A 25,062-nucleotide genomic window follows, 5' to 3' on the forward strand; every position below is an offset into this window, starting at 1 on the left:
AGTTGAGTGAGCAAAGGAATAGATACGAAGATTACAATTTTCTTTTAGATGCAGAGAAGATGGTGCAGGCATAAATGAGATTTATTAAAAAGAGATTTAGTTTATTAATGAAGAATATAAAAAAAATTTGAATAGATGGGCAATTAAAAGAATGATTGAAATTATAATGATTGAGAGGAAAGCTAATTAATAAAAAGGGAAAATTGCACGGAATCTCTTGTAGTTTAGTAATTCTTTTACTGTCTTTATTTTTTAAAAAAATTATAATTTAAATAAACTGATGAATTTACCCTTATATATAAATTCTCAAATTCTCTATGTCCTAACACTAATCTTAAACTCCTAAATTTTCTTACCTAGTTCCTCACAAATATTTTAAATGCTCTTTAGTTATTAATTAGAATATAATAATAATGTTGTAAATAATTTAATTTTTTTGTTTTATTTTGTTTTGCGCACATGAATAAATATGTAAAGTGTAATAAGCTTATAAGCTCCATGATGTAAACTACAATTGCTGAAAGAATGGAGGCAAGAGTAAAAAAAAATATGATTAAATTATAGGAGGGTTAGTGTAGTTTTCCCTAAAAAGTTATACCTTTATCTTTTTTTTTTTTTTTTTTTTTTTTGTAGACATTTTTTCTTAGCCTTCAAATTCATATGTGAAACAAAAATGAGTATCCATATCATTTCTAGACAACATTTGCAAGGTAAAATCGTTAACCATAAGCATCACCTTACACCAAAGTAAATTAAAAAAAATCCACTGACTGCAAAACTAATTAAAACATCGAATATTTAATTCTAATATATTGTTTTTAAAAGTAAATATTAGAGAGAGAGGAATGACGACTTTAAAATACTTTGACCAAACTAAAATATTATTTTGACTTTAAAATGAAACATAATGTAATGCATTTTAGCTGAATTGGAGTTTTATAGCCCTCAAGTCATTGCTTTGCTACTTGTTGATATTAAAAATGAATATCAATTTATTTGTTTTATAATTTACTTTACGAGTTATTTATATCTTTATTTATTTATTTTATTTTATGCGATTTACTTTCACGAGTTTATGGTTTATTTACATGTTTTCATTACATTCTTTTTGTTTATTTATTGCTTTTACTTTGGTTTTTCTTTAGGATATTCACCGAGGGTTGGTCTCAAATCAATTTAGTAACAACGATTTTAGATATAAAATCTTCAATTACGCGCGTAAACACACTTCAGTATTGCGGGATAAGTGATGGAAATTATTTTAGTGATAAAATAAAAGATGAATCTGTCAAGTTAGTAACATCAAAGCTGTAAGAGAAATCCCGAGTTCATAAGCCGCTTCCTTCAAGAATTCCACCTTGCAGTGTGATATTCAGTAACATCGACTCCAATCACCTGGATGGTCCTCGTCATGTACAGTTATCACCATGAACACATGAGAACCCCAAATCATTGTAAGATGCAACACTCCACTCATCCTCATGTGTAACCTAAACAAATGGCAACTACTGTGGAAAGGAAATACTTTCAAGGAATTCTCTGCAATCATGTTAGCAACTAGAAAATGTTCTTAGGTAACAATATAGGAGAGTATATTTTACCAACTCCTCCAAAGTTCGAATTTCAATCTTGGCTGCTTCGTCGTCTGGGATTGGTTCCGCAGGCAGTAAACCCCATCTACACTTCGAAATGAGCCACCCAAACATCATACAAGGAAATTATTATCATAATCTTACACTGCTTACTATCACTAGAAGTACCTTGTTCTTTCTCGTCGAAGTTAAGACACTTTAGAGGAGGGTGGAGGATTTGCAGAGACAACACCAAACGAAACTAGATACTGGATATCCATATAAAAGAAGCATAGTGAAAAACAGTATGCAACATTCTAGCCTGATTTATTTTCATTTATCGATAAGAAATAATTCTGGCCTAATTTAGGTTTCTTTTATTCAAAATTATGTAACAATGGAGGAAGAAAATGGAATTAAAGAACATTTGAAGCCACACAGTTAAGATTATCCTCCATAAAAAAAAAAAACTATTGAGTCACACACCTATCCAGAATTGTATATAAAAATGTCAAACTTCAAGCACTCGTGGATGGACTCTGTAAGGGAGTGAGGGCCAACAAATCCTCAATTGAAATTCGGTAAACATGAGAAATGGAAGTTACTGAAGTAAATAGCAACTGGATTTAGAAAATTCCTGAAGGTAAACACATGGCTTCCATTCATTCCAGCACGACTTTGGCCCCAATAGCTTTCATCTTCTCAATTATTTGCTCACCTTCTTCCTTTGATACTCCTTTTTTCAACACTGATGGTGTCTTCTCCACCAAGTCCTTCGCTTCCTTAAGGCCCAAATCAGTAAAACTCCTAACCTCCTTAATTACCTTAATCTTTGAAGCTGCTTCAAAGGACTCCAATTTCAATTCAAAAACAGTCTTCTCAGCTTTCTTCTCTTCTTTAGCAGCAGCAGCAGCTGGTGCCTTCATTGCCATTCCAGCTAATCCAGCAGCACCACCCTTCAAAACCCCAATAGTTGGTGGTTCAGTCATTTTCATCCTTTTCATTATAATGGTTCCCAGTTCAGAAATTTCCATCAACGTAAGCCCCGCAATCTCCTCAACAAGCTTGAAAACACGCTCTGTTGGAGGACTCCGATGCTCTGTAGGATCAAAAGTAGCCGGATCATAATCAGTTGGGAGCCTCCTCTGATCAATTTCCACCTCTTCTTCCTCTTCCGCCTCAACTTTCCTAGCAGCTTCGGCAAAACCCCGAGATAGCACAGCATTGAAATTCAATGGCATTAAAGGAGAGATCGTGGGTTTTGTAGAAAACCCATTGGGTAAACAATGCCTTAATCTTGAAATCAAGCTCATTTGGAAAGTTTTAAACTCCTACCTTCTCTACTTTAATTGGCAAACAAAAATCTACAAAGAACCCATTTTTTTCAGCTTCTGCTTGACAAAATATATGGCCTGAAATCCCCACCAAAAATATAATTATAAACAGTAACAGATAAATAATCCCCAAAGCACAAAGAACAATAGCTGAAATTTAAGACTGGAGATGCAAATGCTAAAGCTTTAACAGTCACACAGCAAGCAATAGCTTTTATTGCAGAAGAAAAAAATGAAATTTATCAATTTATCAATTCCCCAACAACCCCACATAATTTTTACAGGCAGAGATTTATGTAAATTTTCATGAACAGAAAGTTGTATGTTAGCACAGACCACCTAATTAGACGAAGTATGATCATTGTTCAATCAGATTTTGCTGCAATTAAGTAATAACTCGTGTAGATCCAGGGAGGAAGAGAGAGTACCTGAGAGTGAGAGGTTTTAAAACCCTAGTGATTAGTGAAGTGCAGAGAGAGAGGGGGGGGAGGGGGTTTTGCAAGCATACGTTGAGGAGCGGCTGAGGGGAGTTCTCGAGTTCGAATCCTTTAAGCAGAAGTTCAAAATTTCGGTCAAGTGTTATTTGACCCTTCCAGTTTTTCAAGTGTTCTATGCCGATTCTTGAAGATTTTAAAAACACATCCCTCGCCCCAAGATTTGAATCTAAAAAATTAATGATGGAAGCATGCAAGAATGAAGCAAAATTATTGTAATAATACAACCCTACCATCTAATTTTATTTTATTTTTAATTCATTGAATGCTAAAATATAGATATACGACTTGCAAGCGTTAAATTAGCGAAGAAATTAAAAGAGGATGGCATTTCATGATAGCTTTCTTGTTCATCCTCTTATATAAAACTACTCATAAACACGGTAAAATATGCAAATTTCATTTTTATTCAGTTTTTGTTTTTTCAATCTTATCATCTTGCTATAGTTTTTTTCAATTTGGTCCTCAAGATTTCTTCATTGTTGTCCTAGGTATTTTCATTCTATTTAAATTGCATATTTGTGCGTGCTCGAGGTGTTAAAAATTGTTTAAAGATTGAATGGCATGCTAATTTTACATGGAAAAGATTTTAATGACCGTAAAAAATAAAATTTAAAGAATAATGATCGAAATTGACAATTTTTTTCCCATGTTTATTGTCCATAGGGACCATGAATCTATACTTTGGTCTCTTGATTTTAACTTTATTTTAAAATTGGTCCTTTCTATGTAATATTTTTATATCCCAAACTTCAGTTGTTTTAATATTCAGTCCTTGAAAATTAAAAGAGAAAAAGATTTTAGATGTCTAAATTCTAATTACGAATAAAATCAATTTTGGTTTCTATACATTTACTTTTGAGAGAGAAACTTAAAAAAAGATGGTTTTCGCCTTTATTAATGTCAAAAAAAAATGAATCAAAGCTTAGAAATATTTTTTATTTTTAGTTTTTAGGGTAATTAGAATATGTTTTATTGTGAAAAACAAGATTATAAATGTTTCATGATGACATTTGACCCTTTATTTTTTTTCTCTTTTAGCATTTTATAATTGAATACTTTTTAAATAAATTTATTCAAATGATTAAATGATTATGAAATTATTTTTAAATAATATCATCTCTTTCATAGTAATATTAACCATTATTTTTCAAATAATTATATATGAACTTAATATACACAATTTTCCAAAGTGAGTAAAATATTTATTTTTTAAATTTTTATATAGTTTTCTCTGTTTTACAATGTTATATTTTTTTTAATACATTTGCATCAAAATTATTAATTTATTAATTTTAACTTTCTTATTAAAATTGCTTTTATGATTATGATATATTTTTATTTAAAAAACAACACTTGTGATAAAAAAAATAAAAAATAAAAATGCATTAATAAGGCAAAAGAGGATTTGATTAAAGAGATATATTTTTTATACTTATTTAAAATTATTACAATTTTTCTGGATATTGTTTTTAATTGCATATAATCTATATACAATAAATAACATAACTAAAGAAAGATATTTTTTTTGTTGAAAAATCAAACAAAAAAATACATATCAAAAAGATAATTTATACTTACAATTACATTTTTTCTAAAGAATTTAAATCATTACATTTATGATAACAATCTATTTTTTATATCTAATAATATATAAAAAATTAAAGAGCCCTCTACATCACAACATCAAATATCTTCATGATCATGTAACTCTCAGCTTTTCTTTTTTAATATTTGACATTAATAACTTTTTTATGATTTTTTTTAATTTATATAATTTTTACTTTATTTCATTAAATGAACGCATGAACTTTTCAATTTTAAATTAAAAAATTTTATGATACAATAAAATATGTTCACAATATCTATACATCATTCTCTTGTATTAGAAATTAACTTGAAATCTCATCCAAAACCTATTTCTATTAAATTTTATGGTAATCAAAATATATACTTTTAAGAATTCAAACAATTTAAATTATAGAGAAAAAAAATAGTTTAAATTTCACTTTCTTATAAATGTATTTTTTTTTGTTTTGATAAAAAAAAACATGTACTTTCTATAAATAGCATGATCTTCTGTAAACCTAACACAATTAAAATAAAATATTCACAAAAATTCAAATGATTTAGATGAAAAATTATCTCTTTAACTAAAACCTCCTTACTTGTTCATGTATTTTTCCCTAGCAAATAATGTTTTTTTTTTATTAAAATAATGATTTTTTAAATTAGAACTTAGCATCATATGAAAAGAAAATTTTAATTAAAAAAATAATTAATGTTGTGATGATACTACACATTGGTATAAAAGAATAAGAAAATAATTAATTTGAGAAAATATATAAGATAATAATATAAAAAATAAAAATAAATTATCTTTTATTAAATATTCATGAGAAATTGTTTATTTTAATCTTCATATTATATTTATATAATTTATTTTATAAATTAATTGAGAATATTACCATCAAAAGATCAAAATCTATTTTAAAAGTAAAACATAATTGAATGAGTTTTTTAATCTTAATTAAAAAGATTTCATCGTACAAAAGCTCAAGTGTTCTTTTTTCTTGGGAATGAAACATCATATGAATGGGCGAACAACGTGTCATTATTTGGTGCAAGCTCAAGCCATCACATTTATGATTAATCCATTTATTAGTTGTAGTGCGCGTAAATTTATTTATTAGTTGTAGTGCGTGTAAATTGATTCGAACACTCCGGATTATCAAAAAAAAAAATATATTCTAGCATATTTGGATACTAAAGTGATGTTTAGTTACTGTTTATGAACAAAATAAATAGGAATAATAAAGATAGAAGCGATATGTTCTCTTCATATGTTCTATTTGAAAATACATAAATTTACTCTAATACTATCCTAATATATTTATTTTATATTATATCTATATTTTTACAATCAAATATATTATTGTTTACATTATTTTTTTTTTCATAACAATAACCAAACACTATCTAAAAACTTAATTTCCCACTTAATTTCACCTAAAACTACATAAAAATCATAATAAAAAACTTAATAACCCTTCAAACAACCCCAAGATGCCCTCTAATATGCCTAAAATCTCAAAATTAAATTGAGAAAACTTTTAAAGCCTAATTCTGTTTTTTTCCCAGAATCATTGAAAGTGGAAATCACATCCATTGAATTTTATTTTTCATGATAAATCTTTAGACACCAAAATCAAAATTATTGTTAGACATAATTTAATCATTTGAGAACTCTTCTCTCATAAACTTTCCAGCAACTTTCTCCTCTCTCTCTTCTTCCAGGTACTAAAATATAACAAAAATGAAATTTAGAATTAAAATGTAATAACATAAAAGAACATGGATAATAAAATAAAAGGTTAAAACTTGAGGGATCAAATAGAACTTTTGCAATCCATTTATGGAAAAAGGGCCATATTTCTTCATTCATGTCATTTTTGATCATCAATCTCTACATTTATTTATAAAAAAAAACTAAAATTGTATTGCATAAAATCGACTGTCAATTTAACATCATAACATTTAATAACACACCAAGAAAGCGAAGGAAGAAAGTACAAAAAAAATCAAGTTAGTAAAACAACATATGCTTAAATTTAAAGATGCAATTAAAAAGAAATAAAATGATAGATAAAGTTGTGAGCACGGTAATATTATAACTGATTTGTTAGAGAAGAAAGTGTAAAACAAATTCAAGTTGATAAAACAATATAAGCATAACTTCAAAGGATGTAATTGAATAGAAATAAAGTGATGTGACCAAATTGAAATAAAAACTACAAACTTTAGGGACAAAAATGCAAAAAAAAAGCAGGTATAGTTTTTGATAAGAACATGAATAGTAAAATAACATATTGTTTGAGTTTATTTGATAATGTATTGCAAAAATCAATTGTTTATTTAACATCAAAACATTTAACACCACATTAAAAAATCAAGAGGAAAAAGAGTAAAACAAATTCAAGTTAGTAAAACAACATAAACATAACTTTAAAGAATACAATTAAAAAGAAATACATGTAATCTGAGCTAATTGAAAGAAATGCAAACTTCAAGGATAAAAAGGTAAAAACTTTTTTTTGTAAAGGTAATAAAATAACATGTTGTTTCAATTTATTTAATAATAATAATAATAATAGTAATAGTAATGGATAATGGTAATAATAATAGTAATAATGAAGCAAACCAATAACATATGTTTTTTTTTAGGGTATTTTTAAGGGAAGAGCTAAAAGAAAAGCCAAAAGAAAAGGACAATATTTTAGCAAAAATAGCATTTATAAGTTGAAGAGCTATTCTTATTTATCAGTCAAAAGAATTAAAAAATTGTTTAATATATTTTTATGAAAAAAAGATTTTAAATGAAATTGTATTAATTAATTACTATTAATAAATAAATAGTTATATTAATATTAAATATATTAAAATACAAATAGCTTTTCTAAAAAGATTTTTTTAAAGTACAGATAAAAATAATAATTTATATTACCATTCGGCTCTTCTACGTAGTTTCTCAGAGATGCTCTTAGGTCGTTGAGTCGGGCAACCGGAAGTTCGCAGCAGCAGCAGCATATAGCAACAAATTGGGATACGAAATCCGACTGAGGCAAGTAAGGAATTGGAAAAGAGAAAAGACATGGAGGTAATGATGATGATGATGTCTCAAACAAGACCGCTTTCAACTGTCTCTATCCCCATACCCTCGTTGGCAAACGCAATATCTCAAAGAAATTTCAAGAACCCAAAAACTTTGAAACTCAGGGCATCAATTTCCAACCCCAATTTTCCTCTTGCAAGCAGAATTATGGTTACAAGTAAGTCACTTCTTTGACTGTTAATTCTTTGTGGGGGTCTTTGGATTACTTTTCTTTTGTAGTTTCTTGTTTATTGGCGTGAAAAAATATATATGTTAAAATAGATAATTGAATAAACTTTTCTTGCGGAAGCCGAATAAAGAAATCAAATTATTTGTTTTGCTTTTGAGCACCATCAATAAATTATCATCCAGTACTTTATTTTAGTTGCAATTAGGTGATCTTGAGAATAGTTCCAGGGTCTGATTGGTCCAATGAAGGCACTTTGTTTGGCTATTTTGAGCAACAAGGTAGATTTCTCAAGTTTGCTTTCGAACAGAATAGAAGGTTTCCCGAAGGGGACAGAGGTGCTAACTGCTCAGGCGATGAGATTAGGCCAAATACTATATTTTTGCATGATTAACGGTGGGAAGATGACTTCTGAATAGTATTGAAGTTATTTGAGGCTTGGACCATTTAGTCTATACAAGCCAAGTACACATGCTGAACAAAAAGTTGTTGGGTAGTTTGATCCCTATGTTGCTTAGGCTTCAATTGCGTGAGCTTTAGTTGTTTTAATAGCTTTGAAGGGGAAGCTTTTGAATGCTGACATTGATCTTTACAGGAAATAATCCTAGGAATATCCACACCTTGGTAATGTTTGGTCTGTGGAGGTGAAAAAATAAAATATTCCAAGGTGCTAGCTTTACTGCTAATGCAGGAAGTTGAATCATTTTGCAGGCCAATGTGCTTGTCTAGGTTTAAAAATATGGAATTCGTTGCCCTTGCTTCACTTATGATGGAAAGAAGTACCAGAATTTTTCGAAAATTTTTCCCGAGGAAAATGATAGCTAATGGAGTTTGTGAAAGATATAAGTTTGAGATTGTTATGCTGGGAAAAATGAGTATCATGGAGAATAGGGCTTGCATGGTCATAGAACCTGCCCATGCTATTCATGATAATGATAACTAATGGAGTTTGTAAAAGATATAAGTTTGAGTCTGTTATGCTTGAAAGAATGAGTATCATGGAGACTAATAGGGCTTGCATTATCATAGAACCTGCCCATGCTGTTCATGAAAAAAAAAGGTCGAAGTATCAGTGGAAACCACCATCTTATTTTGTCAGGACCAGGTCCTTTACTGGTTGCAGAAGAGGGTTTTGAGTAATTATAAAGAACCATGAGTGTTGGCAGTGACTTTGGAATGATTTTTCAGAATTGCTTCTGAAACAGATTGGTCTGCATCAAGTGCTTCCATTCCCTGCATAAGAATGAAACATGTTAGTAATTGGCATGCTTAAGGGCTGACTGAACTAAGGTAGTCCTATGTGCAATTAACCGAGGTTAAAGATATTATTGGCTCAAATAAGTGAGCTTAAATCGCACTGAGTTTCTGATCACAAAATCATGGACTCAATATGTCATAGTTCTGTAAGGATGAATGCTATCCATGAAAACCAGTCCTAGTCAGCACAGAATTGGTTATTAAGATGGTACAAAGAAAATATTGATGCCAATGCACATCTTTATCAAAGGTTTTCTAGAATTTGCATTTCCTTTATTCCTGAAAATGTTGGAAAACTAATTTTCAAACATTGAGTCTGAAGATGCACCATCAACAATAGCTCCTTTTCTTTTCCTTATAAGTTATAACCATCATTGTGGCTTCTATAGGGAGAAGAGATGTTTCTGACAATCAGGTTTTACTTCTAGAAGTGGCGTTCATCTGCATAAAAATGTTTAACTTTGTTCAAAGAAGAAAAAAAAAATTATAATGGAAATCTTACATCTTCAGTGTTCAGTTTCAAATTTGTTTCATCTATTTTTTGCAAGTCTAATCTAGTGGGGAAAATGCTCACAACATGGGGTTTGAATTTTTATTGGTCATCCTTAGTTGACTCTGGCAATTCAAATTCAAAACAAGGAGAGGAATTAGAATGACAATCTAAATGTTGGTGTCTTTGCCATCTGCTGAGGTAGTCACCTTGTTGTTGGGCTCACAATTCTCTCCTATAGCATTTGTCTTCAGGGGCAGCATGTAGAATACTTTTTCGAACTTACAATAGCTTGTTTCATAAAACTACTAATAATGTTCCTTTTTAATGCCGTACTTGTATCGTAACCAAGAACCCTTTCAGAAATTCATCCAAGTTCTGCCCTTGTTTATCTTTAACTTGTTGCAAAGGTTTGCAAATGCTCAGTTAAGCTCACACATGGGAGTCTCAAGGTGTCCAGCCTCTAAACTTCTATTCTTAGGCGAGAGTTAAGTGTCATGGTATAAATCAACTGGGATGGCTTTTCTTCATGTCTCAATTCCTTGGTCAATATATAATGCTGCTCCAAATACAATCAATCCATGTACCTTTTGAAGTAACATGGAGAAGAGAAACTATTTCTACGGTCCAAGCTCTTTCTTTCTAGTGGATCTCTTGTGTGTATTCTTTAATTTTGGTATTTGAAAGACTATTGAAGGTCCACAAGACAATTGATACACGAGAACATTTTATACTGTAGAGTTGTGCATAGCATCATGAGTTTCATATTAAGGATAATGGACTATTTGGACAAGGATTTCTATGAGTCTAGCCAAGAAATAAGAATATCATTGCAAACAATTTTCTTGTGTGTGAGTGTGGTTGTTTTTTTTCACCTTCATTGAACTTCAATGAGATGGTCAAACTTCTCATAATCTTATAGGGATGTTTTAATTTTTTTTAATCTCCTTTGAAGTACTGGTTATGAGTTTTGACTTGCAGATATAGGACATTCTATCAGTGAAGCTACTTTGCAAAAGGAATTTTCAAATTTTGGTGAAATAGCTGAAGGTAAATACGTCTTTCCTCATTGTTCAAAAAACAGGCTTAAATTGGAAGTTTTATAATATTAAAAGATTCCCATTGCAATTCCAACACAGGCTTCAAGGCTTGTAACCTTTTACATAACCTTTTATTTTCAATCTATGACAGTGAAGCTTGTGAAGGATGAAACCATTAAAAGGTCCAAACCATATGCATTTATTCAATACACTTCTCAGGATGATGCCATCCTTGCCCTGGAAAATATGGACCGTAAGGTTTGGGACCATCACGTTGCACTCTCTTTTCAGGAACTTTGAAGTTGGAAAACTCATGTTGTTTTGACCTTTTATCATCAGACTCTTGATGGCAGGTTAATTTTTGTTGATCTTGCCAAACCTGGGAAAGACCGGTTTAGAGGATACATGAAAACTTGTGGACCTCCAAAGAAGCAGCAGGTGCAGGACACGCAAGATGAGGTTGCAGATTGCTGGTACTGATTAAGTTCTCTTTGATACATTGCTTAAATCCATTCAAACCAGAGATTTTGTAAACAAAGGAGTGAGTCAAGATGGAGCACTTTATTCAAGTAGAATTGGCTAGTACTATCTCTGCAACCGAAAACATACCATATCGTACACAAGCACCATAGCGGTGAAAGTGGCATGGATTTGATCAGCTAGATTGGCTTTAAACCACATTACATCACTTTATCATTGTAAATTATCGACACTGGTGTGCGTAATATTCGTCTATAGAACTGTGCTAAACAGAAGCAATGCAGCATTGCCTGGAATCAGACAAGTCATGGGCTCAAGGACCACGGTGCACAGAGCAATCAGTAATGTAACATATTGTGGAATTTGGTCTCTGATTTACTCAGATCAAATTTTCCGTGCTGAAGTACAATGATGTGATGTTTTAGTAATGTTCCTGCTTCTTGCCGCCACCAATGTTTGTTTCGTAGGTGTATTTCGCATCACTCAAGTGAAGCAGGTTGTGTGATTGTTTGCCAGCATGCATGAGAATGGACCATTGAATGCTCTGAAAAATTTATGATCTATTTTGTAGAGAACAGAAAGGAGTTGTTATAGATGATGACTACCTATGGGGCCGGCGCTACACCACTGCCTGCACCCAAAAGGTTTTTTGCACTAAATATTTTATAAAATCAAACAAAATATTACTATGAACATTTCATGTTATATTTAATTAATTGAATTATTTTAATTAAAAAAATAAAATATCTTTGAATAAAGCTAAATTTAATAAAGAATAATAAATAAAACTGATGTAATCTGAATTATTTTAAAATTAATAAAAAATCATATAGGAAGCAAATAAAAAAATTAATGGAATTTAATTTTTAATTAAATAAATATTGAAGGATGTAATTGAAAAAACATGAGCTAACAAAATATAATAAAATAATTATTTCATGTTTTATATTTAATTAATTAATTTAATCTAAAAAACTATATATTTAAAAAAAAAACTAAATTTGATAAAGAACGACAAATACAAACTCCTGGAATAATCCAAGTCATTCTCAAAATAAGTGAAAAAATTATATAGGAAGCAAAAATAAATAAAATTAACAGAGTCCAATCTTCAATTAAATAGATGTTGAGCGATGAAACTAAAAAAATATGAATTTTAAAAAAAAATCAAGCAAACATGGATGGACTTTCTAAACTTGAATTCATATCTAAAACTCACAACTCGTGAAATCTTAAAACTCTTACTCAATTAAGAAATTTAATTCTCAATCAATTTAATGTTGAATGATAAAATTAAAAAAATCATAAAAAAAAAAGAATAGCAATCAAAAGAATGAGGGTTGAATTTGATAGGAATTAATGAGGGCTGAAATTGAAAAAAAAATCCAAATTTATAAATTATTTGAAATAAAATAAATATTAATCAAAAAAACAAGAACTAAATATGAAAGAATAATAAATTGAAGGGCTATTTTAAAATTTCAGAAGGCAGGTGTAGAGATTGAGAAGGAGAGAGAAAAGAATAAAAGGTCGTCAATGCCAAATTGACCGGCCTTTGGCCACACTCGTCGTCTCACCACATAGGAGATGCTAAGATAATTCAAACGCTGTTGTGGAGGGTAACGTTTGGTTATTAGATGGCCTCGTATGCATCAATAATTTTTTTAATAATATCTATATTTTTACATTACAAAATTACCCTAATAACAAAAAAAAAAAACAGAATGAAAAATGCTAAAATGTCCTTGAACATAAGCTAAAAAAAATCCACTTCTAAGGGCATTTAAGTCATTTAAATATTCTTAAAAAAATAAAAATACAAAATGACCCTAGACATGAATTTAAAAAAAAAAATATTTAAGAGAAATTTAGTCATTTCACTGTGCATTAGAAATAGAAAAAGACTGATTTATCCTCCGTCAACATGATAATAACTAATAGACCCCTGTGAAAATATTATAATACCCCTTGATAGCTAGTTACGTGGATTGTTTTGTGAAGGGTGAAATTGTTTTTTTTTAATTGTGGATTGCTATAATATTTTTTCAACACCTTTTATATTCTCTTACTAGTTATTTCACCTATGCTTCTTCATATATAAGATATTTGCTTTCCAACAAAAAAAAATTGAATATCTATGTTTTTTTTGACACATTTATTTTACATAAAAAAATTATAAGTATAAATTTAAAAACTTTATGCATGCATATAATTAAATAAATCAAGAATGTTATATGTTAATTCATGAAAAAAAAAAACATTAATGTTAACTAAAGATAAAACTGGAAAAATCAAAAGACAAATATAGATCAAGGTCATGAATTCAATTGGGTTCAATAATTTTTTTTATTTAACTCTATGATAAAAAAATAAACGCTTGTAAAATTAAGAATAAACTAAATATCAAGGTATTTATTTGAGATTGTGAAAAACTTGCAAATATCTAATGGAAAAAAATTATGATATCCAATTTTTAATTAACTTAATATCAAATAATAAAATTAAAATTAAAAATATTGAATTTAAATAAGGAAAAAAAACCTAAGTTAACATCCAAGGAAAAACAGGGGCTACTCATGACACTAAAATAAAAAGTAGGCTAATATTTTTAAAGTTTGATAAAAAAAAAGTATTTTTTTTGTTAAGTAAAGTTTTTTTAAAAAGAGAAATTTTAAAATCAAATAAAAACCGAAATAATTTTTTTTATAGGCTTAAAAAGATTAAAAATATAATCGCGATAAGAATTTGGACCCATTTTGTTGACCGGCCTCGTTGACCGACCTAAATGACCCAGAATCTAGGCTAAGTTGGATTTAAAAAATAAACTAAAAAGATGAATTGACCCGCGTGAACTGCATTAAAAAAAAAAATACCATCGCTATAATTTGCTTGACCAGTTGCTCATAGGATAGGATGAAATAGAAAAAATAATAAGCATACACGAGAAGAAGAAGATTTTCGAATTGAAAAGTGAAAAGAAAAACACTATATTATCAGCAAATTACATATGAAAAAAAAGGGCAATGGGAGAATTGATGGTAAAATTAACAGATAATTTCCATCAATCAATCAAGTGTTTGAGAATAAAATCTGCTTGCCTTTTTTTTCTTTGGGGTTCTAGACTTCGGGTCCCGGTTTTTGTTTTTCAGGGAAAAATTATAATTGGAGAAGAAATATTCTCTTTTGTGCCCTCTCGTCTGAAAATTCGTTAGCCAATCAAATAAAAATATAATAAAAAAGAAGAAGCATGGTTTGTGATGTCAAAGGAGATACACAGATAGACAGATTCTGTGTGCGCAGCGCAGTCTATGGTTTCAGCGCTGTTCTAAGCAACGCTAAATAAAGTCTTTCATTCTTTCTTTACTTGAAGAGAGAATCACTCCATAAAACAAAACAAAAATAAATAAATAGATAAATGGAGGAAGATAAGGCGAAGAAGAGCTCGAGGCTAGTAGAGGCAGCGAAGGAGGAGGAGGAGGAGAGGCCAGTACGAGTATATGCAGACGGCATCTACGATCTCTTCCACTTTGGCCATGCCCGTTCTCTCGAGCAAGCCAAGAAACTGTATCTTAATTATTTAATTATTATCACTCTCACAATCTCTCTCTTCTGTTTTAATTCAATTATTGTTTTTTTTTTTTCAAAATTCGGTTACAAATAATAGTATTAATAATTTGATAGATTCCCAAACACGTATTTGGTGGTTGGATGCTGCAATGATGAAGTAACTCACAAATACAAGGGTAAAACTGTGATGACTGATCAAGAACGCTACGAGTCTCTTCGCCATTGCAGGTAGGTTTTGCTTTCAATTTTTGAATCTCCATTTCTCTGGTTTGAAAAAAAAATAAAAAATAAAAAATAAAAAGGGTAACAAAATGTTCCCAAATGATTTAAACTGCTATGTATGTTCTTTTCATGGCGTCCTAGATATCAATTTTCATGGATATAGATTGCCGTCGTACTTCAGATGTGCTTAATCTCTCATTGCTGGCATCAATGATTTTTTGACAAACTAAATTGTATAGACTGCACACAAGATAGTATGCCATGCCATGCGAAAAAAAATTCCCATTGTCTCTGTTTGGTATTCCTGATTCATAGTGATCAATGAAAAACAGGGCTGATTGATCAGGTTAATTTTTCACAAGTTTTATTTTCACAGTTTTAATTTGTTGACTTGTTTCGTACCAGGAACTTGTCTGCTGGCAAAACCTAGTTGTCTACTTTTATCTTAGATATCAAATTTGGACAAGTGAAATTTCTATATTGGGAATAGAGTGCATGTGGCGTTGACTGACTGTAAATTTTGCAGGTGGGTTGATGAAGTTATCCCTGATGCACCATGGGTTATCACACAAGAGTTTCTCGACAAACATAGGATCGACTATGTGGCTCATGACTCTCTTCCGTAAGGTTAATCAGTCCAAATGGACTTGTCTGCTTGTCTTCCAACAATTAAAAAAAAGAAGAAAAATTCATGGAAACTGCATGCTTACATTGTTTTGGCCTTTCTATTTGAAGAAGAAAATCATTGCTGAATTAGATGAGATGTTAACTTTTAGTTGAACCATTTGTGAAATGCCTGGAAACTAAATTTATCCGCATGTGTATACGTTTTTTGTATGTGCAGGCTGTGTTTAATGCTTCTATTTCTTGTTGTGCAACAAATGTTCAAGACCTACTTCAAATTAATTTACTGACCCTATTTGTAGTGGTTGCTTCTTTGATTCCTTCCATTTTATCTAAGTTGCAACAAGTGCATTGTTGATTCTGTTACGTAAAATTGTTCATTTAACTTCCCTATGTTCTTTGCTATTTTAATTTTTCTTGTTTTCCCTCATTTGACATGTTATTTTGGTAGTGCTTTCATTTTGCATTTTGTACCATAATATATGCATTCATGTGCTCTTGAGTTTTTTTTGTTCTTGTTTAAGTTCCTTTTGCTTTTTAATATGTTAATTGTTTTTTGTTTGCCCTAAAATTGTAGTTATGCTGATGCAAGTGGGGCCGGAAAGGATGTCTATGAATTTGTAAGTTTAGTGATAGCGGAGCTTTGCTAATCACAAGAATTGTCTCACCATGGCTTGATAAAGCCTTTCAATAAATGGTGATTAGAATAAAATTCTGGTTCTATCTGGGAATCATTCCTATCTGGCTCACTTCATTACTTCATAGCTTTCATCTCCTCTTCCATCACCATGGCTGATCTTTTATGTGCTAGAACTAATACGTAGAAGCTTTTGCTATCATATCGTCAGTGCTACCTGTATTTTCTCACAGCTACGGGGACCATCTTCGTGATTGTTTCCTCATGCATAAGAGGGAAATATGTCTAAATTCTTTGGTGAGCTGTATATGACTATCTGTTTTACAAATGTTGGCATTACTTGCCTCGGTAAAGACTGGTTCATTGTTTTTATTTATTAGTTTCTCTTGATTTAACCATCTCGTACATTTGAAACCGTTCCACTAATGGAAATGGGAAAAATATACTTTGCCATTCTTCTCCTTCAAAATCTATCCGTACTCATAAAAACGCTGCTGTTGGGATACCTTTTACTCACTCAAACTGTTGCTTCTTGACCTGTATCTTGTCTATCAATTTCCCTAGTCACCATTATAAGGCTTTTCTTAAATGTTCATGACCAAATAATTTTGCCAATTTTCTGTTCATTTCTACTATAGTTTCCCGTGGTTTTGATGACTTTTCATGTGCAGTGAAATCCATAGAAACGATAGGATTACTCTAATGTTTGACATAATTTCTTGACCTGGCAAATCATGATTACTTAATAGCCTCATCACCATTACAACAAAGTATGACTAGTTTCAACAGAATGCATTTCTACAAAATGTTTGTACAGGTCAAGTCTGTTGGGAGATTTAAGGAAACAAAGCGGACTGATGGGATCTCCACATCAGATGTTATAATGAGGATAGTTAAAGATTATAATGAGTATGTGATGCGTAATTTGGCACGTGGATATACAAGAAAAGATTTGGGTGTCAGCTATGTGAAGGTTTGCTTTACTTTATTTGCTTTCTCTTTTCTGAGTTCTGACCATTGTGTTCTTGCTGGAGAATTGATCTTTTCCATTTCCCATCCTCTTTTACTAGGAAAAGCGGCTGAGAGTTAACATGGGGTTTAAAAAGTTGCGTGAGAAAGTGAAGAAACAGCAAGAGATAGTCGGGGAAAAGGTGTGCAAATTGTCTTGCAAAATTGCTAATACTTAATAGTGACCTTGCATGGCATGTGTTTTGACAATTTGTTGCATGTGAGACTTTGTGCTTCTTTGTTGGAGGGATAGGTACAAAATTGATAAATAATATTATTCTTCTTGTCATGAATTCACCATGCCATTTTGTTTTCCCTTTCCTTGTTTTAGATTAGATGTAATTGTGCAAAGAACAAGGATTAAACCCTAAATATTGTTTCACACATGTGCTGAAGAGTGGAGGCAGTCTAGGACAAACTAATTTTAGAAAGACACCAAAATATGGTCTGGCATGCAAACAGTATTATGAAATCTAGCAGTCATCACTCTAGCGTAGAACTTGACACCAGCCAAGAAATTCATCTTTTTTTTTTACACTGTAGCATCTCTTAATTTAGATTTGCAATAATTATCTGTTGTAAGGATTGTTTTAAGTGCTTCTGTGCAGACAAAATGATTTTGTGAAGCTGGAGCTTCAGAAATTTCCTTATGTGCATCCTATATTGAAACACATAAATTTCTCCATTTATCTGGACAAGTTGCATGATTGAATGCTGTTGCAAATATAGGATAGCATGTTGCGAATTAGGATGTGTAGCCTTGAAGCCTTAGGGTTTGTTGCTTGATCATTCATTTTCTTCCCACATTCTTGCTTCTGCAGCCAAGTAATACCATATGAATTTTAGTCAAATAGATTAAGGAGAGGGGGGCTAGAAATTAACTGATTGCTCTCAACAAAACAAGATTTCTTGCTTCACCCGTGTGCAATGGTTGCTCATGTTATGTTGTAGTATAGCATCATTTAGAACTAATGTTTTAGGTTTGAAGTGTCTGACTTTAATCTTTGCCCACTTTCCATCCTGGTGCGATCTGATGTTCAAATTAATTGTTGAAGCAGTTTGGTTATTTGGGTTAAGATTAGACCATATAGCAGCCACCTACTTTATTAAGCACGTGCATATTGCTGTTAGGATCAGTATTGGAATTGTTTTGTAAGCATAATCTGTTATACTGAACCATCCATTTATTATGCTGGCATCCCTTTTGGAAACACATGATGCAAGTTATTAGTGTAATGGTGCTCTAATTGGTCCTTTGGCCTTAGGAGCCTCACTCACCCCATATCTGCCCCCTATCCCTCTTTAAGTTTGCTTCTCATTGCAAACAAACCCTAGTGGTGGTTTTACTTAAAGATTAGTAGGCCTAGCTAATCAATATTCTTGTGAGATGCTACCATTAATGTTGTGCACCACTTCCCATTCAATAGAAGAGAACCAGAAATCAATTATATGCATCACTACCACGTGGCAGATGGCTTTTTATAATCGGATTGATAAATTCTGCCCTCATGCCGCAGATACAAGTAGTCGCAAAAACAGCCTGTGTGCATCGGAATGAGTGGGTGGAGAATGCTGATAGATTGGTCGCTGGATTTCTTGAAATGTTTGAAGAACGCTGTCATAAAATGGTCAGTCTTTGTTTCCTGGCCCGAACTAAGTAGGTGGTAGTGTATGCGCATGGATGATTTCTTTTTGCATGCTTATGGCACATTTTGGTTTGCATATCTATCAGGGAACAACTATCAGAGAGCGAATTCAAGAGAAACTGACGAAGCAGAAGTTAATAGGGCTTATATATGATAGATACTATGGTGATGGTGATGGTGATGGTGATAGTGATCAGTACTACTACGATGATGACACAGAAGAAGAATACAGTGACTAGGACATTTGAATAGCTTCAGTTTTGATGTTTGTGTAGAAATATGTGACGGTTCTCGTTTGGGAGAGGAATATTGTTTGCAAAATTCGTGCAGTCTAAAATTTGAGGTTGGTCCTCTATGTGAATAAATAAGGGTGTGAATTTAATATCTTTGCAGTTTGTAATTCCCTTTTTCTTCTCACAGGATTTTACATCCGAGAAAAACATGGGTTTGAGAACAAAATGATCCTTTTATGTATGTTATCAACGCCCGATTGTTGACACCGATGACTACAGGGCTGCTGTCAGCAATTGCTGCCACAGCCACTGTTGCTGCACCTCATTAACTGCTTATTACCATCACCGTGCCCACCTTATTAACCACATTTATTATCATCACCAGATCTGCAGTCATCATCGCCCCCACCATTTTTCTAACATGTTTCGTTAAAATTATAAGCCAGGGTCTAAATCATCTGATAAATACGAGTCTTCTTCTTCTGATCTAGCCATGATTTTTTCTTACAGAGGACTCAAGCTCTACATTCTTGAAATGTCTATGCGTTCAGAACATCAACATGAATTGCACTGTTAGTCAACTGAAGCCAAGAAAGGTAGTACCAGCAGCAAGTTGGAACTGCAAGAACACGTAAGGTAACCTCAATGTCTCAAATGATTTGCATTTTCACCACATCCACATAATCCTTCCATTCAAATCAGCAAGTGGAAGTGAATGCGAGCAAAGTAGGTGGTGGATATGGATTCCTTAGACGTGCAACGACAAAACACCCCACCAGACATACAGAAGAAGAGCAATCTGGTCCTTATTGTCCTATGCCATTGTTGCTTGCTTTATATTGTCCTGCAGGCTTCTGTATCATCATGTCGAAGATCCGTGCAATTGCAAGTCCTTCACACATACAAGGTGGAGGTAGCTTTCATGATATCTTTTTCAGCAACAAATTTCCCAATCCATCTTTGAGATTGCATTTTCCTTAAAGTTAAGAGTTTCAAATTTGACTCACTTGGGCACTGATGCAATGAAAAGACAAGGGGAGAGAGAATTAATAGCAACCCATCCTTTTTGATAGATTGCTTAGAAGAAAAAAGAGAGAGAAGAAGTAGATGGCATGATAAAATATAAAAAGAAATCCCTTCAATTGAATCTCTTCTTCTAATTCCGTTCAATTAAAAAAAATTGTGAAATTGAGTAGTGGATATATTTTTACGTTATTGATGTCCAACCATATTTTTTAAAAAAATTCTAGTTTTAAATTAATTTTTTAGATATTTTTGAATTATTTTGATGTAATTATTTTAAAAATAAAATTTAAAAAATAAAATAAAATTTTTTTGATGTATTTCTCGTAATTTTAATTTTGATGCATTCCTTTTAATTTAATTTTTTAAAAGCTAATTTAATTTTAATTTAATATCAATATTAACTTCAAATTTAACTTAATATGCCCACCAAGAAAAATGGCATCCACTAACGAAAGAAACACAGTAGTACCATTTTACCTGCACAAATTTATTTCAAAAGAAGATGAAGCAACATAAATATCTTATCTTAAAATTAGAAGCAATGAGAATAAGCTATGAAGCTATTGAAAGTTTATGCTTATTTGATGCAAAAACTAGTTTGCTCATACTTGAAACTGGTGAATAACCCTCTGAAGCTATTGAGATGTTGGGGAATAAGAGGAAAGAATAAATGCAATTTAAATTGACAGAGAAACCAAAATAAAACAAAAAATAATCCACCCTCAAACTAAGAGAGTTTCTTGACATAAGGAAGCAGAAGCAGAAGATGCAGTTTATGCTTATTTAAAGTTTAATGATGCAAGAAACCAGGCTAGGGCTAGCCAATTAAGAAGAGGAGAAACATATATATATATATATATATATATATATATATATAAACAGTCAACTAATTTTTGACTTCGTTAGACAGTGACTATCTGCTCCAGAGAAGGCACTGATTCATCAATGGACTTGAGCCTATGCCTACAAGTAGGACATGAAGAGTGAGAGAGTAGCCACTTGTCAATGCAATCAACATGGAACTCATGGTTGCATTTAGGCAAGACCCTTATTTTATCACCGTCGGTGAAGTCTGCTAGGCAAATAGCGCAACCTGAAGTTGATGATGGTGAACCTTGATGGGCATAAGTTGAAGTTGGCAAACCTACCATTTCTCTCTTCTTTAAACCGGAGTTCTGTCTGCGAGAAGATATCCATCCTGCTGTTTCCGTTACCGTACGTTGTGTGCATTGAAATACACATTGTAACATGGAATTGAGGCCCAAGGCACAAACGAAGGCACATAACATTGCAGCAACTATGACCATTACATTGAAATCCATAGTTGGTTCCTGGGATTGATCATGGCATGAAGGGGCGCTCACTGTGGGACTAAGTGTGGGAGATGGTGAAATTTGAGCCATGAAGAAGGGAATGAGAATTTGGGAGAAAATGAAAGGTAAGTATGGGTGATAGAGAGGGAAAAGGTGGAGAGGAGAAACACACAGAGTAGATGTTACATAAAACACCAAGGGAACATGAGGTCAAGAACAAGGAACCTAGTGGATGGTGGTTTTAAGATGATTGGTGAAGTGTTGGCCTGGGATATGCTTACTTGATAATCCACTGTCTTTCTTGCTTTTTGTTTATGCGCTTTCCCAGAAAGAAAAAAGCATCTCTTCCTCTTAAAGATTTTCCCCGATTCCTAATTGTTGCTGTCATCAAGTTGCATCACACAAGAAGTTTTGGAAAAAGTAGACGACTAATTCTCAGCAGGATCTTCACTGGAGTTGAGTAGAAGCCCGCAAGCTTCTGCCAGATATTTTAGTGGCTGTGTTCTTTCTTTAGAGAAGTGCATCACAAGTTCTTGAAATTTATCTTCGCTAAGAAATTTTTTCAACAACAACGTGAATTAGAAAGGATCTTAGAATTTATTTGTTTGAAAGCAGTTTTATTTTTTAAAATTGATTTTTTTAAAAAGTAAATTTCTAGAAAAATAAATTATTTTTTAATGTTTAGTAGTGTCATGGAAAATAAGTTGGAAAATATTTTTCAATGTTTGGTTATGTTATAGAAAATGAGCTGGAAAGTAACTTATTGATATTTTATTTTTTTTCAAGTTTATTAAAATAATAAGGAACAAATCTTACAAATTAAAAAGTTAAATGAGAATAAAATTGAAAAAAATCTAATTTCATAAATTATCTCAAATAAAACAAATAATAATAAAAATATTGGAAATCAAATCTAACAAATAAAAAAAATTAGAAGATGATGAAATTAAAATAATAATAATTACAATTTCATAAATTATTTCAAATAAAATAAGTAACAATCAAAAGAATGAGGATCAAATTTGATAAATGAAAAATTTCAATTAAAAAATGATAAAAGAAAAACAAATAACAATCTTAAAAATGATGATCAAAATTAATATAAAAATCAAATTTTAAGAAGTGAAATTTAAAAAAAATTCAAACAAAATATATATCAATCAAATTTTTACAACTTTTAAAAAGTGTTTTCTGCCCAAAATAAAAGGAAAACACTTTCATAGAAATCAAGCTAAATTTTTCTTAGACTGGAAAATATTTTTCGTTGACTAAATTTTCTATTGATAAATAAACACATAAAAATTTAAAAAATCATTTTTACAAAATCATTTTCGGGCAGACAAACTCTCTTATACTGTCGAAAGATACATTGCATCTAATCAATTAAAAAAAAATTAACACCCGGTGGTGAGTTTTGTTTGGACCTTCCTTGAATTTTTGAATTTGAATATTGGATGCAACATCAAAGAAAATTCATCATTCTAAAAGCTGAATTTGAATCTTAGAGTCAACATAAAAAACAAATTTCATTCTAAAAACAACAAGTTAATACGAGGACATGATATTAAAATTGTTTAAAGAAAAAACTTAGTTTTAATTAATGTCTAAAAGAATCCAATAATGTTCTTGACCATCGACATAAAAAATAAAAAAAAGGGAGAGGGAGATAAAAACACTACAAGACATTTATATTGAATCAAATTGACAACCACAACACGCATGCAATTCAAAATCAAAGTCACCAATTCATCCTCTTGGAATTAAACTTCAAAAGTGATTAATGTAATATATTTGATGTGCGAAATTATTAATTTTTTTATTTAAATTTCTAGTTTTATTTTTATTATTTGCATGTCTGAATTAATCTCAGATTTTTTTTAACAAGTGCTTTGGTAATAGATTTTGTCAAAAATATATGTGAATATATGTGCCTATTAAATTGATACATGGCATGTGTGCGCACATGCCAACTGTGCAAGAACTTTTCATCTAATTTATTATTAAGTGTTTGTACTTTCTTTTTTCTATTTAAATATATATTTTTGTTTTTTTCTATTCATTGCCATAAAATCAGAAAACTGTAACGCAAACACCTATAGAAAATATTATGGCACTGTTTTCCAATGGAAATTGAAATAAAAAAATTTCGTTAATAATTTTCAACAAAATAAAAAAATCTCAATAGCATTAAAAACATGTCAAATTACCGACAGAATTTTCAATATAATTTTCATCAATAATTTTAAATTAAATTAAAACTCCACAGTTTTTTTTTAAAACAAAGCACGTTAATAGCCGAACACAACAACAAGCCTTTCTCATAAAAAATCTGACATCCACCTCCTTCCACTCACAAATCCAGTGCCAAGAGTACCTCTCCTCTAACCATATTAAGCTTAATTTTTCATTCAATAAACTTAGGGTTAGGGTTAGGATTTTTACTTGATTTTAAGGTGATTTTGTTGGGGTTTTAATGACTAAATTTACTTTAAATTTCTTGGGTGTATAGAGTATGCTTTTGTGTTTTAACAAATTAAAACAGTGTAGTTAGCAGTTTAAATTAATTAATTGTTTTATAAAAAATCTTGATAGTTGAGTAGTATTGCTATGTAAAATTGAAGTTTATTATAATTTCTTGAATTGTAATAACATGGGTGACTTTTACTTTTTTCCTTTACGTGTTAGATTGCTTCTCGAGCAGTTTATTCATTATATGTTGAGGAATAAGCATTGTCTATATCAAGCAATATACATACACGTTAATATTTGATAGGTCAATAGTTATACCATAAAGAAATTGCTAGGGATAAAGATAAAATATTTAGCTAAATTAATTTTATATAATAAGTGAATATTAAAAAAAAATTAAACTTTTAGTGTGGGAACACATGTCTATCTTATATATATATATATATATATATATATATATATATATATATATATATATATATATATATATATATATATATATAAAAGTGATTGTTCATTCATCTAAACTAACACGTAACCATTCATATTTGTTATTTAATCTAAGTTGCTAAAAAGATAAACAAAATAATCACTTAATTTCCCATATAATTTTTAATTTTCTTGAATTATTCAAATTCTAAAATTTTTATACAGGTTTTAAAATATCCAATATGGCTTAACAAAGTTGATTTAAACCCCTAAATCTTTCCCTTTTTTATTCAATGGCCTTATGTAAATAATCATCCTAGAAACAGAATGTTAGAGATTTGTCTAGTATATTAAAATAATATTTTGGTAAATCATAAATAAATA

At 30.8% G+C, this 25,062-nt stretch overlaps 4 protein-coding genes across 13 annotated transcripts; 2 read left to right on the forward strand and 2 right to left on the reverse strand.

The window, feature by feature from the left end:
- Positions 1-1,925: 1,925 nt before the first annotated feature.
- Positions 1,926-3,491, reverse strand: LOC7461968 (uncharacterized). Of its 2 annotated transcripts, none has more exons than XM_002304229.4 (2): positions 3,334-3,491; positions 1,926-2,983 (listed from the first exon to the last, which is right to left on the reverse strand). In XM_002304229.4, the coding sequence occupies exon 2, from the start codon at positions 2,882-2,884 to the stop codon at positions 2,234-2,236; it is 651 nt and encodes a 216-aa protein (XP_002304265.1). In that variant the 5' UTR covers positions 2,885-2,983; positions 3,334-3,491; the 3' UTR covers positions 1,926-2,233. The 2 variants fall into 2 exon arrangements, with proteins under 2 accessions (XP_002304265.1, XP_024452513.1); XM_024596745.2 differs by having other exon boundaries at positions 3,245-3,399.
- A 4,405-nt stretch (positions 3,492-7,896) lies between these two features.
- LOC7471615 (organelle RRM domain-containing protein 1, chloroplastic) lies at positions 7,897-11,953 on the forward strand. Its single transcript, XM_024596424.2, has 4 exons — positions 7,897-8,228; positions 10,966-11,034; positions 11,176-11,282; positions 11,364-11,953. The coding sequence occupies exons 1-4, from the start codon at positions 8,051-8,053 to the stop codon at positions 11,502-11,504; spliced, it is 495 nt and encodes a 164-aa protein (XP_024452192.1). The 5' UTR covers positions 7,897-8,050; the 3' UTR covers positions 11,505-11,953.
- Positions 11,954-14,681: 2,728 nt separating this feature from the next.
- On the forward strand, positions 14,682-20,497 carry LOC7461969 (choline-phosphate cytidylyltransferase 1). 9 transcript variants are annotated; one of them, XR_008058790.1, is made up of 10 exons: positions 14,710-15,068; positions 15,186-15,299; positions 15,820-15,915; positions 16,495-16,537; positions 17,372-17,527; positions 17,625-17,705; positions 19,080-19,190; positions 19,295-19,551; positions 19,952-20,077; positions 20,144-20,497. XR_008058790.1 is itself a non-coding variant. In XM_002303311.4 (8 exons), the coding sequence occupies exons 1-8, from the start codon at positions 14,920-14,922 to the stop codon at positions 19,445-19,447; spliced, it is 903 nt and encodes a 300-aa protein (XP_002303347.2). In that variant the 5' UTR covers positions 14,682-14,919; the 3' UTR covers positions 19,448-19,594. The 9 variants fall into 9 exon arrangements, 2 of the variants coding, with proteins under 2 accessions (XP_002303347.2, XP_024453963.1); XR_008058791.1 differs by having other exon boundaries at positions 19,952-20,072; XR_002981071.2 differs by having other exon boundaries at positions 19,952-20,497.
- A 670-nt stretch (positions 20,498-21,167) lies between these two features.
- On the reverse strand, positions 21,168-22,374 carry LOC127905104 (RING-H2 finger protein ATL73-like). The gene has a single exon (XM_052451504.1). It carries the CDS (start codon positions 21,868-21,870, stop codon positions 21,370-21,372), a length of 501 nt encoding a protein of 166 aa, XP_052307464.1. The 5' UTR covers positions 21,871-22,374; the 3' UTR covers positions 21,168-21,369.
- Positions 22,375-25,062: the final 2,688 nt, after the last annotated feature.

Source organism: Populus trichocarpa, chromosome 3, assembly GCF_000002775.5.
Source record: "Populus trichocarpa isolate Nisqually-1 chromosome 3, P.trichocarpa_v4.1, whole genome shotgun sequence".
In the NCBI taxonomy this organism is placed as follows: Eukaryota; Viridiplantae; Streptophyta; class Magnoliopsida; order Malpighiales; family Salicaceae; genus Populus; species Populus trichocarpa.

Bases quoted from the DNA above. Each gene is read 5' to 3' on its own strand.
- LOC127905104 (XM_052451504.1), bottom strand. From the start codon at position 21,870: ATGGCTCAAATTTCACCATCTCCCACACTTAGTCCCACAGTGAGCGCC.
- LOC7461968 (XM_002304229.4), bottom strand. From the start codon at position 2,884: ATGAGCTTGATTTCAAGATTAAGGCATTGTTTACCCAATGGGTTTTCT.
- LOC7461969 (XM_002303311.4), top strand. From the start codon at position 14,920: ATGGAGGAAGATAAGGCGAAGAAGAGCTCGAGGCTAGTAGAGGCAGCG. The intron at 15,300-15,819 runs GTAGGTTTTGCT...TAAATTTTGCAG, and splicing joins GAGTCTCTTCGCCATTGCAG to GTGGGTTGATGAAGTTATCC. The intron at 17,706-19,079 runs GTGTGCAAATTG...CTCATGCCGCAG, and splicing joins AAGAGATAGTCGGGGAAAAG to ATACAAGTAGTCGCAAAAAC.
- LOC7471615 (XM_024596424.2), top strand. From the start codon at position 8,051: ATGGAGGTAATGATGATGATGATGTCTCAAACAAGACCGCTTTCAACT. The intron at 8,229-10,965 runs GTAAGTCACTTC...TTTGACTTGCAG, and splicing joins AAGCAGAATTATGGTTACAA to ATATAGGACATTCTATCAGT. The intron at 11,283-11,363 runs GTTTGGGACCAT...TTTTATCATCAG, and splicing joins TGGAAAATATGGACCGTAAG to ACTCTTGATGGCAGGTTAAT.